This window comes from Pseudonaja textilis, chromosome 3 (assembly GCF_049901715.1).
Source record: "Pseudonaja textilis isolate UNSWEBS1 chromosome 3, rPseTex1.2, whole genome shotgun sequence".
Classification (NCBI taxonomy): Eukaryota; Metazoa; Chordata; class Lepidosauria; order Squamata; family Elapidae; genus Pseudonaja; species Pseudonaja textilis.
In genome coordinates this window covers 22,296,189-22,312,092 of record NC_141992.1, presented here as the reverse complement: position 1 = coordinate 22,312,092, position 15,904 = coordinate 22,296,189, and the positions used below count along the sequence as shown (strand labels likewise).

The following is a 15,904-nucleotide window of genomic DNA, read 5'->3' as shown; positions in this document are numbered from 1 at the left end:
AAATGAACAAGTAAACAAAGAAAGTGGATGCCGCGGCAGTTCAACAAAATGATGTCTTTAATGCCTTTCAGAAGGCCAGCAGGGTTGGAGCCAGTCTAACCTTTGGTGGGGATGATGTTCCAAAGAGTGGGTGCTCTGGGTCCTATCAGATAGCACTCTTTGATAGACGGGACCCGTAACCGGGAAAAGGGGATCCTTTAGATGACTCAGCCCCATTCCAAACTTTATATGTTGTTATAAGAAGCAAATTGTCAACCAGTGAATTGAACCCAGAAACAGTCTGTCAACTAATGCAGTTATATAGCATGTTACACTAAATTTGACTTGAGTCATGGGCAAGCCATTAGATGCCCACTTTTGTGGATGAAACACATTTTTGTGCAAATGTATTCACACATGTCTTTCTGCTAGATTGGCCTTTCTCTAGCTTTAGTAGCTACATTACAGTCCTGAATGTTAGGTTTTAGTGTGATTATTACCCATGGGTTTTATAAGTGCTTCTTTTTTTATCACATTGTGAGTTCTGAAGCCAGGCAGTACAGTTTTTTTTTCAGATTATAATTTCAGAAGTACTTTTTTCCTTCACTGTGAGGATGGCTTGAAGGAGAACAGGTTCTTGCAGCAAATCCTCTCTTTACTATAGAAAGCAAACCTACAAACTAAATTCAATATTGAATGCAAGTTTTGGAATAATTATATGGATTTCACCCATATTTTGGGGGAATCACTGGTTATACACCAAAATCAGACAGGGATTGTATTAAAGACATGAAGAAAATATGTTTGGGCTGGGTTCATGATGTTTGCGTTACTAGCTTTATATGTAGACAATTCTGTAATTATACAATGTTGAACTAAGTATCCTCCAAAGGCGCAACCCTTGTCCAAATTGGTTGGGAATTCTTTGAGCTGCCATTCTTTTATGCTTCTGAAGAGAACCAGTTTGGCTGATCTGATGAACAGTGTGTGCTGTAGTATATCATTCAAATATGTCAAGGCCAACCATTGTGCATTTGGTTCAGTATTGGCTTTTATTGTAAGCTCTTAAACTTTATTTCGTGGCAGAGTAACTTCATGTGGACTGGAAATCTGAAATGTAAAATCTTTCTATTTTTAGGTACTTCTATCCATTTCCTGTAGGACCATGGCTCTATCAAGTAGAGCTTTCTATAGGGGGACAGCAGTTTCATGGGAAAGGTAGAACACGACAGGCTGCTAAGCACGATGCAGCTGCTAAAGCACTGAAAATCCTGCAAAACGAGCCCCTGCCTGAGAAACCAGAGGTAGTATGTCTGGAGCATTATCCAAGTCCATTCAAAACTTTTGATTATGCTTTGAAGTTTGTTGAAAATGAGAGTGTTGTTCTGTTTAAATTTGTGCAAACGCTGTGGCATTGATATTTTAAGACCTATATGCACTTTGTTTTGGGGGCATTGATCCTGTTCCTGTGGTGGCTTTCCCAGTTTAGCTATAGTGAATCCATCATGTACTTCTAGCTAATCAAAAATAAATCTGTTATTTGCTGTTACAGCATCTGAGAGACATGTGAGCTGATTGCAGGAGAATCAACATGTCAGCAAATAGAAATCATTTTACTACAGACATTTTACAATAAACAAAAACTATAATTTTGTTTGCTTAAAATACTTTTAAGCTGCATGTTAGGACTCAGTGGTTTTCCAAGGCAGCTTAAAGGATAAAAGTAGTACATTCAGTATGGATGTGTAATCCATTCTAGTGTGTAGCTAGTCAGGGAGAGTAATAATGAGAATTGATTATAAACTGGCAGGATAGGAAACACTGCTGGCTTAGCATGAATCTGTTTTTCAGTATTCATAGGCTTTTACATTGCCCAGTGTTGAAACATTCTCTCTTGGTTACTTGTAGCTTAGTGCCTGGATTTACATACTGTGTTAAGTTACATTTGTTTATTATTTATTCAAAAAAATTGCAGTTTGATGAGTTCACTCAATAAAATCACATTTTGTTTCTGAACTTCTGTGGCTAGCTTATGATGCACTTTACCAAAACTTAGTAACAGTGAAACCAGTACCTTACCAATTATCCTAATCAGTGGGTAACATTGGTGGCAAAAAAGTTGCCTAGCAATCCCATTCAATACAGTATGTTGGTAGGTCATAAAGCATTGCCGAAATAAGCTACTTTCTCACAGGGAATATATTTAAGTAATACCATAGCAGCAAAGAATTCTATAGTTCTATTTCATGCAGTGCTAGTCAAAAGTTATTAATAAGGTCTCTTTTTTAATTGTCTGGTATGAATCCTCCTGTAATTATCAACAGTTAAGCTGCACCACAAATTCCAATATTTATTTGAGCTCTATATTTTAGTTTACAGGAAAAAAATGTAACCCGTTTGCAGCAGAACTGAATTATTTGGTACTATCCACATGCATTTGTGAAAGGCGATTGATGTATAATTGATTAATTTGGTGTACTTTAAGAAGCTGCCTGTTTAGCCTAGTACTAGTTTTTAGAGAGATATTAGTCTTCTTGCAGCATATAAAACGTGTTGTGGCACCTTGAAGTTTAACAACCTTCATTTTTACATTAGTTTTGTGAATAACAGTACACTTCATCAGATGCATGAGTACTATCCTATATGAAAAGTGCTCTTCATGGCCTGTGATCTCTAGAAACTTATTTTTGTTAAGCTAAGGTACCACAGGACTTCTTATTATAGCTAGTAATGCTGGTTGATAGCAGTTCTACAGGTTCTTTGGTAGGGTGCTTGTCTAACATTGCTATCAAACTCCTCTAAACTCAAAAGATCAAAATCTGCAAACTTTACACTTCTGTATTCAAAGCATCCTCTGTATGAAAAGCTATGCGTATACAGACTCTTTCTAAATAGCATCAATCCTACTTGTTTTTTCTTTTGTCTACCCACGTCATTATTGCCTTGTAGCTGTATAATTCTAAAGAATTGCTGTTTGCTCTGGCTTTCTTGATGATCCCCTTCATCCTGTATGAAGCTATTTTGCATGAAACTAATTTGAAAGAGAGGAGGTTGAGCTTGTGATGTGTACCATTGCATGGCATAGCAATATTGTTTTGCTGCTGTAAGTGGAAGAGCATGTGTAGCATATAGCTGCTTACTATGAGCAGCCTGAACAACGTGTTTGTATGCGTTGTATGATTTTAATTAGACTTAAAGTTCTTTGATATATGAGCAGAAGCTTGCTTGATTTGATTTTAAGTGGACACCATAAAAATAGCTGACACAAAACATCTGTTACCTTTGTGTCATAACCTGACTTTCTCTCATGATCTCTCTTATTCAGAATTGCTTGAACAAATAATTATTCTCTCAAGCATCTTATTTGCCAGTATTACTGAAATATATACAAATATGCATGGATTTGTTTAAATGCCAGGTGTTTAACTTGCAATGGAAAATTTGTTCAGGAATTGAGAATAAAGAGAGTTTTGTCAAAGAAAATTCCTGGCTTTTAAAGTGAAATATAGGAGGCTTTGTCTTTCTTGCCTATATATTTCTAGTGGTTTCAGAGGGCAAAACCAGTCTAATATAAAAGCTAGAACAAGGAGGAAAGCACATTCCATCAAAACTGACACAGCAAGTTTCTATATATAAACAAGCAGAAAGTCCCACACTCATGTGCACTAATTTTATAACCTAGTTGGGTAATGAAACATCTACAAATATACAGTAAAGCTCAGACAGCACCAAGAATTCCACAGTTCAACCCTGACGTAGTCAGTCAAATCGATCACTGTAGTCCGCATTAGAAAACTAAGTATTGATTTGAACTACCCACTTTTTAGAATTATCTTTGTGATAATATTTTCAAATACAATGTAGCACATTGGACAATATTAATGAGATTTAATGTTGCCAGCTTGGACAGTAGCAAAGCTTGCCCATTTAAAGTTAGGATGACATACACAATAAGTTTTTTACTTGCTTAAATTTTTTTTAAAATTTCTCTGAAACTTGGAAATAGAGTTTAAAAAAAGGAAGCTATGTCCCAAACAAGCTAGTTTAGTCTCATGCTGATGAAAGAAATCTATTAAGCTACTAATAAAGTCTACAGATTTCTAAAATAATTTGTTCACTGCCCAATATCTTGTACTGTTTGAAAACTCTTCCTGAAGTTTACGCAAGCATTTCCTTGTTGAATTTTGAACCTCTTGGTCCAAGTCATTTCCTGTGCTGAAAAAACACAAATTAGTTCCATTTTGTGTAATACTTAAAAAATTTGAAGATGGCTATCAGTTCAAATTCTTGAGATGTGCGCAGAATTATTATCTGCCTTTAATTCTGCAAGATTTTCAACATGTTTAATTATAAACTTGTTGCCAAGTATGGAAACTTGTAAAGTTTATATTGTGCTCAAATTTAAGCATTCTACGAATCTGATTTTTTTTTCTTTCCTTATATTTTTAAAATAAGAGTGTGTGTTGGGTATGACTCAGCCTTCCATCCTTCTAAGGTGGGTGAAATGAGGATCCAAATTATTGGGGACAATATGCTGACCTTGTAAATTGCTCAAAGAGTGTCGCAAAGCACTATGAAGCGGTGTAGAAGTCTAAGTCGGGGCTCTTCAAACTTGACAGCTTCAAGACTTGTGGACTTCAACTCCCAGAATTCTTCCTCTAGTCATATTAGCTCAGGAATTCTGGGAGTTGGAAGTCCACAAGTATTAAACTTGCCAAGTTTGAAGACCCTTGATCTAAATGCTATTGCTATAGCAATACTTTTTTTTTCTTAATATAGAATCAGCTAAAATTAAAAAAAAAAAAAATACTTGGCATTTTTCCAGGTTTCAGAAATCGCATTGATTTTGCCCCAAATAGGGTTACTTTTAATATTTTAAGTATAGAATAAACAGTTGGAAAAGTTTCACAATTACAATAAAGAAAAGGCCTTGCTTATTATAATAGTGTGTTCCTTTCTAAGCTATATGCTTTGAATGCCCATATTGCTATTAGTTTATAATATAATTGTAGGTTAGGGGCAAAGGGCTAATGTTAGAACAATCCAGATTCAGAACTCCCCTTGGATACATAGCAATAATTGCATGGTTCCTCAGAAAGTAGCTGGGAAAGGGTAAAATTTTCAGGAAAAAAATCTTATTGGTCTTTCTTTACATAACACATGCTGAATTGTATTGTGCAACAATACAAATACAAGCAATACCTGCTGAAACTAAAGTTTCTTGCCTTTTTTTTTACATGCTTACTGCAAGCTGTTGCATGTATACATCAAATATCCTTTCCTTGTATGTATTCCTGCATCTTTCAGAATATTCACAGATTTTTCAGACAATAACTTTTGGGCACTTCACTTGCATGTTAGGTAGTCCTAGTGAGACATCCCTGAGCCTTCAATTTAATCTGCCTTTGAAGACATGCTTAACATTCCTATACTAACCCTCTACTGTGTGTAGTAGTCTTGTTGTTAGTGAGCTAGTATGACAGCTGTGCCTCTTCAATGTAATTGTTCTTCTCTTAGATAAATGGGAGAGAACCAGATGATGAAAATCTCAATAAATCTGAAATAAGCCAAGTGTTTGAGATTGCACTTAAAAGGAACTTGCCTGTGAATTTTGAGGTAGGTTTAGTTAATTGCTCTAAAAGCGGTTTTATTTTAGCATATTGAAGGCAGTAAAACATTTGACAGGGATAATAAATTTGGGTCAGATCTGACTGACCTTTGAAACTGTATTAGAGTATGTTTCTTTCCTGGGTCCAATAGTTAAATTGTTTTCCCTCTTAATAGATTACAGGTATGATAATTAAAAGAAATAATATGCTGGCAGCAGCTAAATTATTCCATAAAGAATAGAATAGAATGAAAGATGTCACAAATATCCTGTTCTAATACTTCATTGTGTATTAATAGAGTTCATTAAATTATAGGATATACAAATATATTAGTTCAAAGTTAAAATATAAAGATGAGCCAAAGATAATTTTCACTTGCATGTGGAATTCCTGATTTTTGCTGCAATCCTTAGAGTGTGTCCCACATTATTCCAGAAGTGTCTCCAAGTCTTTAGAAATAGCTGAGAAAGGGACTGCAGTGTGAATGGGAGGGGGTGTCAAAGTGTGTAAGGGAAAAGTCAGAAATCTCTTTCGGCAAAGGGATGTCTATGAATGATTGCTGAATCTATTAGCTGTGTTGACACATAATGCCCAAAAGTAGTTTACTGTACTGTGGATCAACCACAACAGACATTAAAGAAACCACAGTTTGAATTTCTATTTCTGACAGTGGAAATAGTAAAGAAAAAAAAGATGGGAAGCTTTGACTCATTTTGATTTCATGCACATCAGTAAACTATGTTTTAGTGTGATGTCCAAATGCTGCCATTGGCCTGAACATTAGAATTTAAAGATCACAATTGTTGGAGTGTATTGGCATGAGAGTTTTTTTAAAGGTCACATGTATTCATGTTTAAGAATGTACAGTACTATATTTCTGATATTGTTTGCATGAAATATAAAAGTATAAAAGAGTATTCAAATATATCTGTTACCAATAGCATATGATTCTTCATTGTGAATTAATATAAGGATATTTGTTTAATGCTAGTATGAAAGCCTGCCCAAGTATAGTTTTATTTTTAAAAAAAAAAATCATTAAAAATTTGTGCTGGTCAAAATATTTACATCGTAAGGGACTAATTTTATTACGATGACAGTAAGATAACAAAAACCTTGCTATTAAATGTGTAGATTTTATCTGTGTTTAGACTTTTAATCTGGAGGGATACTATAATAAACAGGGAGGTTTTTAAAATTCAATTATATCCTGTTTATCAAGAATGCTGATTGATTGCCCCTTAATACTTCCCCCACAAATTTCAGTTTAGCTCATGTGAATGAAATTTGATACAACCATTATACTTTACCATTTTTAATAAGTGTTTATCACGCTTTCACTCAGTTTTTACCTCTGAAACAGGTGACCCGGGAGAGTGGTCCTCCGCATATGAAGAGCTTTGTTACAAAGGTATCTGTGGGCGAGTTCATGGGTGAAGGTGAAGGCAAGAGCAAGAAGATTTCAAAAAAGAATGCAGCTATTGCAGTCCTAGAGGAGTTGAAGAAACTGCCTCCCCTTCCTACAGTTGAGAAAATGAAGCCACGAATCAAAAAGAAAACGAAAACAATAGTCAAGGTGAGAGAAAAATATAGCTATCCAAGGAAATTTCAGAGGTGAAGCAAAGGGACCTTGGCTTGCATTATTGAATATTGTAACTCTCAGTTGTCATTGTGCCACTCCTATAACACTTGATTTGCTATACGTGCTTACTGCCTTCTGTAAGCCAAGTTCTCTAACTCTGTTTCAATGAAGGCTTGCTAAGTAGGCATTTCTTGTTCTTGTTTGGCCTGCATGTTTAGCCTTATGCAGAAGTCGGTCATAAACATGATGTGCTAAGTACATTTACTTGGTGCTTTCAAATTACCATGGTCTATAAAATCAAGAATAAAAATGTACACCCATGATCCGTAAGAGTGTGTAATGTGAGTGTGCTGTGTTACAATTTTTCTTAACAGCTGTTAGCTGATGTCAGCTTTTTCTGTCCAAATTACAGACGAGTCCTGAATACGGCCAGGGTATGAATCCTATTAGCCGACTGGCTCAAATACAACAAGCAAAGAAAGAGAAAGAGCCAGAGTATATGCTCATCACAGAGCGTGGATTGCCAAGGCGCCGGGAGTTTGTTATGCAGGTTTGAACAATTTGGCACTCTTTTTTTTTGCATAAATAAATTCTAACCAATTCATTTATTGAATTCATATGTTAAATATTAATATTTTAGTTCATTTTCCTGTGCTAGCATCCAGCTGACCTTGTCTGGGCTCAGAATTAAGGAAGGTCAAGTCTGGTTAATATTCCAGTAGGGAATACTTTTTATTATTATTGTTGTTGTTATTGTTATTTTTATTACAGTACATGTGAACAATGTACTATACTGTACCGTATAATGTATTTCAGTACATGTGAACAATGAGATTGGCTGAGCCTCCCTTCATGCATCCCCTGCCCCCGCAACACAACTCATAGTGAGGACAGAAGTCCCTAATCCAGTCCTAATTAACTTACCTACTTGGTATCCATACTTATAGGGATAGTATAGAACAGTATAGAGATTTTAAGAATCTAGAATTTGCAGCGTTACAAAAAATCTCTAAGGGGATTTGTCTGTGTATTTGTCCTGCAGCAGATGAGATGAAGGCAGCGAGTGGGCTAATTTATCTTTTCATTTGACATGGGTTTTCTGTCAGACTATATTTACATGAATATGTTGCTAACAATCATCTGTGCTTCTGTTTTTTATCAAAAGATAGAAGACCAGTTGGCATGGTGATTAAGAAACTGAACTGGGAGTGAACTAACTTGAGTTCTAGTTCTGCTTTAAGCACTGAAGCCAACTGGGGAACTTTGGGCCAGTCTCTTTCAGACCTAGAAAGAATCCTCTTCTGTGTTGCCAGGAATCAATATTAATTCAAAAGTGCAAAATCAAAACGAAATGAAAAAAAACTTTGTTTTTTCTGTAATTCTAGGTGAAAGTTGGCATGCACACAGCTGAAGGAATGGGAACTAACAAGAAAGTAGCCAAGCGCAATGCAGCTGAAAACATGCTGGAACTCTTAGGATTTAAAGTCCCCCAGCCACAGCCCCCAAAACCAGCACTAAAGACAGAAGAAAAGGTAGGACAAGATTGATTGATTGATCATTATTTATGAAGTAATACCTAGATTTAATGAACACTCCACTCCAGCTAATTATGCCTTCCATAAAAAAAAATTAAGATTACTAAGAAATTATATATATATTATATATATTAGAAATTATATATATAAAAAATTATATATATAAAATTATAAATTATATATAAGAAATTATATATATATATTATATATATTATATATTATATATATATATTTGTTTTCTGAGGTTCTCGCGGGTATTTGTATGTGGATCTTTGGTTGTTCGGGTTTTCTCCCGCGTAAGATTCAAAGTATCTAGGCAACGTTTCGATGAAGTCTCATTCATCACCTTCAGGCTCCTTTCTTCAGCTCTGTGCTTCTCAGAGTGATGTGAGATTGCAGCTGCTTCTTCCTTTTAACTGCTAGTGGGGGTGTGACTTGATTGGGTGGGGGCTTGGCTGTGTTCTGATTGGGTGGGGGTGTGTTCTCATTGGTAGGGGTTTTGGCTGTGTTCTGATTGGCTGGAGGCGTGTTCTGTTCAGGTGGGGATACTTCAACAGCAGAATAATCAGAGAAGCCATAGAGATAGAAAAACGCCCACACAGCATGAATAAACGAGATGACACTTCCCGCCTTCCAGCCATTTGGAAACCCGCCCTCATGAACAGACGAGTACCTAACATGAAGAATGACACCAGACCCATACCCATGAGAGCCACACAAGATGCCACCACCACACTTCCATGTAGAAAACAGACCCACACCCACTCAGAAGATGAGACACAACCACGGACCAGAAGCCGCACTGCAGCTGCATCACTACCCACTTCAAACCCCTCCGAGCCATACATGAAGCAAACCGACACCCACTATGAAGATGCAGCACGACCACGAACTCGAAGCCAAACAGCAAGATCACAGCTCACCAACTCAAATCCCCCAGCAACTAAGACCAACCTGAGCACAACCAAGCCCCCACCTGAACAGAACACGCCTCCAGCCAATCAGAACACGACCAACCCCCAACCAATCAGAACACAGCCAAACCCCCTACCAATGAGAACACACCCCCACCCAATCAGAACACAGCCAAGCCCCCACCCAATCAAGTCACACCCCCACTAGCAGTTAAAAGGAAGAAGCAGCTGCAATCTCACATCACTCTGAGAAGCACAGAGCTGAAGAAAGAAGCCTGAAGATGATGAATGAGACTTCATCGAAACGTTGCCTAGATACTTCGAATCTTACGCGGGAGAAAACCCGAACAACCAAAGATCCATGTATATATATTGCAGAAGAAGGTTGTAATTACAACTTTCATAGGTATTCACAATAGTGGGAAAGCAAATGTGAAATGACCAGGCTGAGTTGTAAAGGCATATTAAAACAAGACAGGAAGATTGTTATTTTGACTTATAGTCTCATCTTCTGCATTCAGGTTAATACAATAATAAATCTGAATATATTTTCTTTTAGACGCCAGTAAAAAAGCCAGGTGATGGAAGAAAAGTAACTTTTTTTGAACCTGGGTCTGAAGAAACTTCTAGTAGTAAGTGACCTTAATTTTGTTTTCCTTCTACAATAATTACATCAATTATATCATGATTAAAATAAAGAAATAAAGACTTATAGTAAATTGCTGAGATAAAACAATTTAAAGCAAAATGTAAATACATTCTATAAATACTATAAATTTGAAAACATGAATTTATGAAGATAAATATAAATGTTATTGTTTTGAAAAATAAGAGGTAGTACATTGGCTATTAAGTAGATGCTTATGATTTGATGAAGATACATTAGAATTACTTGTATATGTGTTTATATAGTTTGTCATACTATTTGCTCTGCAACAATTAAGAAAAAGATAATCTCAAATAGAAACAGATTATTGGCAACAGTGAAAGATAAATGTTCTCAATGACATAAACGCAGAGATCAGATAGTTAAATAGATATTAATCAGAAATAGGCAGCTTCTCAAACAAACATTTTTGATGGTTTTCCAGTTAATAATTCAGTCTCAGACTACAATACATATGGACAAGCTATAAAATTGCTCCCCCTCCCCAAGTGGGTCATAAAGCATAACTTTAAAGTATGAAAAATGAATCTTCATTCAGGTTCATTTTAAATCAAGTTGTTTTTTTGAAGAATATACTGAATTAATAGGGAATTCATTATAAATTTAAAAATTGAATTCTGTACAATCTGATTTTTAAAATGGGGACTTGACAGATTACTTGCATTGTATGCTGAAAATGCATTTTCCTTAATTTTGTAAGTTTCTTCTAGTCTTTTGACCAGCATTAAAAATCATTCAAAGTGATATTAGCCCTGAACTATTCACTCTTGTTTTGGGAAAAATGGATTTGATTTCCAACATCTTTTCAGACTTTATATTCAATGATCTGCCAATTTTCAGGTAAGCAAATTTGCCTGTTAAATCTCCACTCTTGTATTCTGTCTCTTTATTAGGTAATAAAGAGGATGAGTTTAGGATGCCTTATCTCAGCCATCAGCAGCTTCCTGCTGGCATTCTTCCCATGGTCCCTGAGGTTGCACAGGCTGTAGGAGTCAATCAAGGACATCACACCAAAGAGTTCAGTAGAGCAGCCCCCAATCCTGCCAAGGCTACAGTGACAGCCATGATTGCAAGAGAGCTATTATATGGTGGCACTTCTCCTACTGCTGAAACCATTTTAAAAAACAGTTCCTTGGGCCATGTTCCCCATGGGCCTCTCACGAGACCCTCTGAACAGTTGGATTACCTTTCTGGTGTTCAGGGAATCCAGGTAAACTAAAAGTGGATTATTTCAATACGTCTCTGTAGGGTTGGGCTTGGTAGTTGAACAACTCATTTTGCAACAAACTGTTTTGGAAGAGGGTTTAGGTCAACCTCTGTTTGTGAAGTTTTTCTGAGTAATCTCGGCCTATAATCTCGATCAGGGGTCTCCAACCTTGGCACCTTTAAACCTGGAGTTGAAGTCCTCCAGGCTTAAAGTTGCCAAGTTTGGAGACCCCTGGCATAGATGACTGTGGAGGCTATTCCTGTGCTACTTTATCTTGTTATATTTTATTTTGCTTATTTTGCTCTATCTCTTTACCAACTCATTTGTCAGCATTGCAGTTGATCAGCCTCCATCTATATTAAGATTATTGTAGCAAGGTCTTTCATAAAACTTTTCCAAGGAGACTTGTTAGTTGAGAGATTCTTGAATTTTTCTATTTATATCTTGAATTAGTTTTCCCAATCAGCTTTTGCTAATCTTGATAAGATTACAAGGCAAGATTTCATTGTTAGGGTGCTCCTAATGTGGTACAAACCTTTAGTAGAAAGATAGAATTATAAAACTCATACTTTTATCCACTTTGTAACAGCTTGTAGACTGGGTCTTTAATAACATCACTACAGTTATTTGAGATTCTCAGCTGTAAGGTTGAGCAGTCTAGCACCATGTCTGGTAGGCTGGCACTCTAGCACCATGGTTGCTATAAAACTCATACAACTTCCATATTGACCTATTAAGATTTAAAAAATTTAAAACACACTTTTTACATGGATCAAACCTGTTGAGGTAGCTCAATTTTGACTGGGATTTTGCATGAGAACTCACCAGATTTCTTAATTTTTTTTAAATTGTGTGCTTCTTGTTACTATGAATATTGATTATTTTGCCACCATAACACACATCTCCTGCAATGTCTTATTAGTTGTTATTAATTAAACATCTCACCCCACCCGACCCCACCCCAACTTCTTGGTACTGTATTTGAATATAGATTTTTGTTTAAAAGAAAACCCAGCTGTTACTTTTCAGTATGACAGTGACTTAATATGCCTGAATTTCTTGAATTTCTGCTGGAAAAAAAATCAGGGAGACTCAATTGAAAATAATCATTTTTCCTTTGTAGGTGGAGTACAAAGATTTCCCCAAAAACAACAAGAATGAATTTGTGTCTCTTATAAATTGTTCCTCTCAGCCACCACTGATCAGTCATGGAATTGGAAAAGATGTTGAATCTTGCCATGATATGGTAAGAGTACCATAAGTACTTCTTGTACAATACCTCCCCTTTTCACACTGTGTTAGTAAAGAACAGTTGTCACTTGCATTTATTTATCCTGTTTCTAAGAAAGGAGAAAAGATAGTATTGGACAGTTTAAACTAAAATAGATTTTTCTACAAGAATATACTTTCCAACTTTCAGTGGGAAAATTTAAGGATGTTTTAATTCTGTACCTTCAGAGGAACTATTTTTATTTGCATTCCCAACAAATCCAGTATCATTGTCTAATAAAATTCTAATCAAATGTAGTAATAGTTGCTCTTCTTATATAACTAATTTTAATTAGTTATAATTAAAAATTCCCTATTCCAGGCTGCATTAAACATCTTAAAGTTGCTGTCTGAGTTGGACCAACAAAGTACAGAGATGCCAAGAACAGGAAATGGACCAATGTCTGTGTGAGTGAAAAATATTTCCCATAATCCTGCAGTACCTGGACTGTTGATTTTTATTTACTATTTTAGGAATATTTTTGTATCAATATTTGCCTTAATGTATTTATGTGAAGAGTCAAAATAATGGAGGTTGGATATGAGAAATGTGTATCTGTTTAATTTTATAGCTTTAATATAGTTTTATATGTTTTAACTTTGATTGGAAGCCACCCTGAGTAAGTTGGAAGATGGGAGGCGATGTAAATATTAAAAATAAATAAATCTATGTCCCAAATTGTAAAGGTAAAGGTTCCCCTCACACAAACATGCTAGTCGTTTCCGGCTCTAGGGGGTGGTGCTCATCTCTGTTGCAAAGCCAAAGACCCAGTGCTGTCCGAAGACGTCTCCGTGGTCATGTGGCTGGCATGACTAAACACCGAAGGCTCATGGAACGCTGTTACCTTCCCACCAAAGTGGTCCCTATTTTTGTACATCAGCATTATTTATTCAATTAAAGCAATTTACATGGCCACCCAGCTCATTGAACAAAGCATACAACCCACCAATTAAAACAATGTCACTGCTGAGATCATACTTTGGATTACAGCAAAATATTCTGCCATTCATTTTTCCCTGAAGGTTTTGCTCTTGTCATTTAGCTTTGGATGAAGTAGATTATATTGCTTCATTGGAATAGGTTTTGCTTATCGGATGTTACTTAATTATGTTGTTGGCAGTGCACTTAAAGCAAATGGACAAACATATAGCAGTAATTTGCTGTCTGAGAGAAAAGGTGGGTCTTACTATGAACTTGAAAAACTGAATCTTCTATAATTCAAAACGGGGCTCTGTTCTAAAAAGAGGTATTGTTTTTTTCCCCCCCACCCCAGATGCGTGAAGCAAGAAATGGAAAGTGACCCTCTCCTCAAACCGGCTAGCTCAAACACTTTGGGACAAACACTGGACACCACTGCCTAAACAGGCTTGACTGGACCCAAACCTGAAAGCACCAGAGAAAATCAAATGCTTCCTAATAATGTAACCTAACTGTTTTAGAGTGCTACAGTTGTTACAACCCACTGTAGTGTCTAAATCATAACCGTTGCTTTTCAAACAGTGATAAAATTTTTAGTTTCATTGCATTGTTTTGAATGACACTATAAATTTTTCATTTAAAAGTTTCTTAATTGTACCTAGAACTATAGCACAGTTTAGAAACTTGATTGTCTGACACACTTATCTATGAACTAACTTGGGAAGATCATATCCATGTATGTGTTAAGTTTTTTTTTTTTTAATGATTTTTAATAATTTCACTGGAAAAGGTGTGCCTACCATTTGATTATCAACGAGTAAGGTGAACCTCGCCTAAATCTCAATTGAAGAAATAATTATACATTTTAGAATTTTAAACTTTTATTTGATCACTTTGATTTTAGAATATTTTTGATGGGTAGGGAAGAGGGAGGGAAACCTGAATGCAACAGAAGCTTAAATGGTCGCTAATCTTTGTTTTTAAAAAAAGTGTGTGTGTGTCTGTATATAAAGGCACACCAACTCAGTACAATACAGGATATGATCTCAATGTAGTGCATATAAAGCTGCAGATTGATTTTCCTGAGTGCTTTATACTGTTTAATTACATATCCATGTAGGGCTGAAAAAAATTACCTATGTTTATATATAAACTGTGTTGCTTTTGATGTTGTGTTTATTGCCCACAGTAATGTGGGCAATAAAGTTTTTGCATATGGTCCAGGTAAAGCACGATAGCATTGCAAGTTAAGTACTGCTTCAGTTCATTGTTTACGCTGGAATTTTTTCTCCCCATGGAATGTAAGTAAAACGTAGTGTTTGTCCAATAAATGGTAAATACTAAAAAAACAGGGGAAATTGTTTTTTATTAAACAGCAATTTCATAGTACTTTTGTTTTTAACTGCAGCAGGTTTTGAATAATGAGTGAAAATTTAAGACTAATAAATTCATAACTGATTGGGAAGTCATTAAACAATTTACTCAAAGTGTGTGTGTGTGTGTGTGTGTCTTTGTAAATACTCAGCATGGCTTTTATATATATAATATATACACACGCGCACACACAAACTTTCCTAAAAATAATTCTCTTAGAGGTAAACTTCCAAAATATGAACCGAGTGGAAGCCCTGAGATTGTTGCTTATTTGGGATCATCTTGATTAACACTAAGACTAGGGGTGCACAACTTTGGGGATGGGCAAGAAGCAGCATGCCAAACAATGCCTGAAGCCAGGACAAAAACTAAAAGTTACATGTTTTTGTTAAAATTAAATATAATTAATAAGGTGACTCCATTCTGCCCACTGATACTGGAACTGTGCAATGTTCCCTGAAGAAAAACAACTTCATAGGCCTTAATCTACATAAATCCTTTCTGTTCAGACCACCTCCCCCTTCCAAATGAAGTCTGTTGTCTTCAATTAAATTTTAGGTTAATATTTTGCAACACTGGCCCAGCTGGAAACTATGACTAGCTACAATAACAATATAATCTGTTCAACCTGTGAGCTACTGTAAAGTAGAGAAGCCCTGCCATAAATCATGCTAATAACAGCACATTCCCCTGGGAGTATTAAATAGTTCAGGTAGAAATCAGTGGGAGCAATACAAGTTAAGTACAATAAGTTGGTGTATCATTGTTCGATGCCATCCTTTTATTCACAGAGATTGAATAAAGAGTTGAAAGACTAGATACCACATTTATAATTACTTTGCTTTTCTC

The 15,904-nt window shown here is 35.9% G+C and overlaps 1 protein-coding gene across 12 annotated transcripts in view; it reads left to right on the top strand.

The window, feature by feature from the left end:
• The window catches only part of STAU1 (staufen double-stranded RNA binding protein 1), a 42,643-nt gene extending 27,613 nt beyond the window's left edge, over window positions 1-15,030 (top strand). For 2 of the 12 annotated variants that reach the window (XM_026697505.2, XM_087929008.1), the window contains exons 7-16: window positions 1,118-1,283; window positions 5,497-5,595; window positions 6,952-7,164; window positions 7,583-7,720; window positions 8,556-8,702; window positions 10,179-10,251; window positions 11,180-11,496; window positions 12,617-12,739; window positions 13,085-13,170; window positions 14,037-15,030. In XM_026697505.2, the coding sequence (XP_026553290.1) occupies window positions 1,118-1,283; window positions 5,497-5,595; window positions 6,952-7,164; window positions 7,583-7,720; window positions 8,556-8,702; window positions 10,179-10,251; window positions 11,180-11,496; window positions 12,617-12,739; window positions 13,085-13,170; window positions 14,037-14,124 (1,450 nt within the window). In that variant the 3' untranslated portion in view covers window positions 14,125-15,030. Of the gene's footprint in view, window positions 1-1,117; window positions 1,284-5,496; window positions 5,596-6,933; window positions 7,165-7,582; window positions 7,721-8,555; window positions 8,703-10,178; window positions 10,252-11,179; window positions 11,497-12,616; window positions 12,740-13,084; window positions 13,171-13,883; window positions 13,940-14,036 lie in introns of all 12 variants that reach the window. The other 10 variants (XM_026697502.2, XM_087929007.1, XM_026697508.2 and 7 more) reach the window with 7 other exon arrangements.
• The last annotated feature ends 874 nt before the right edge of the window (window positions 15,031-15,904 follow it).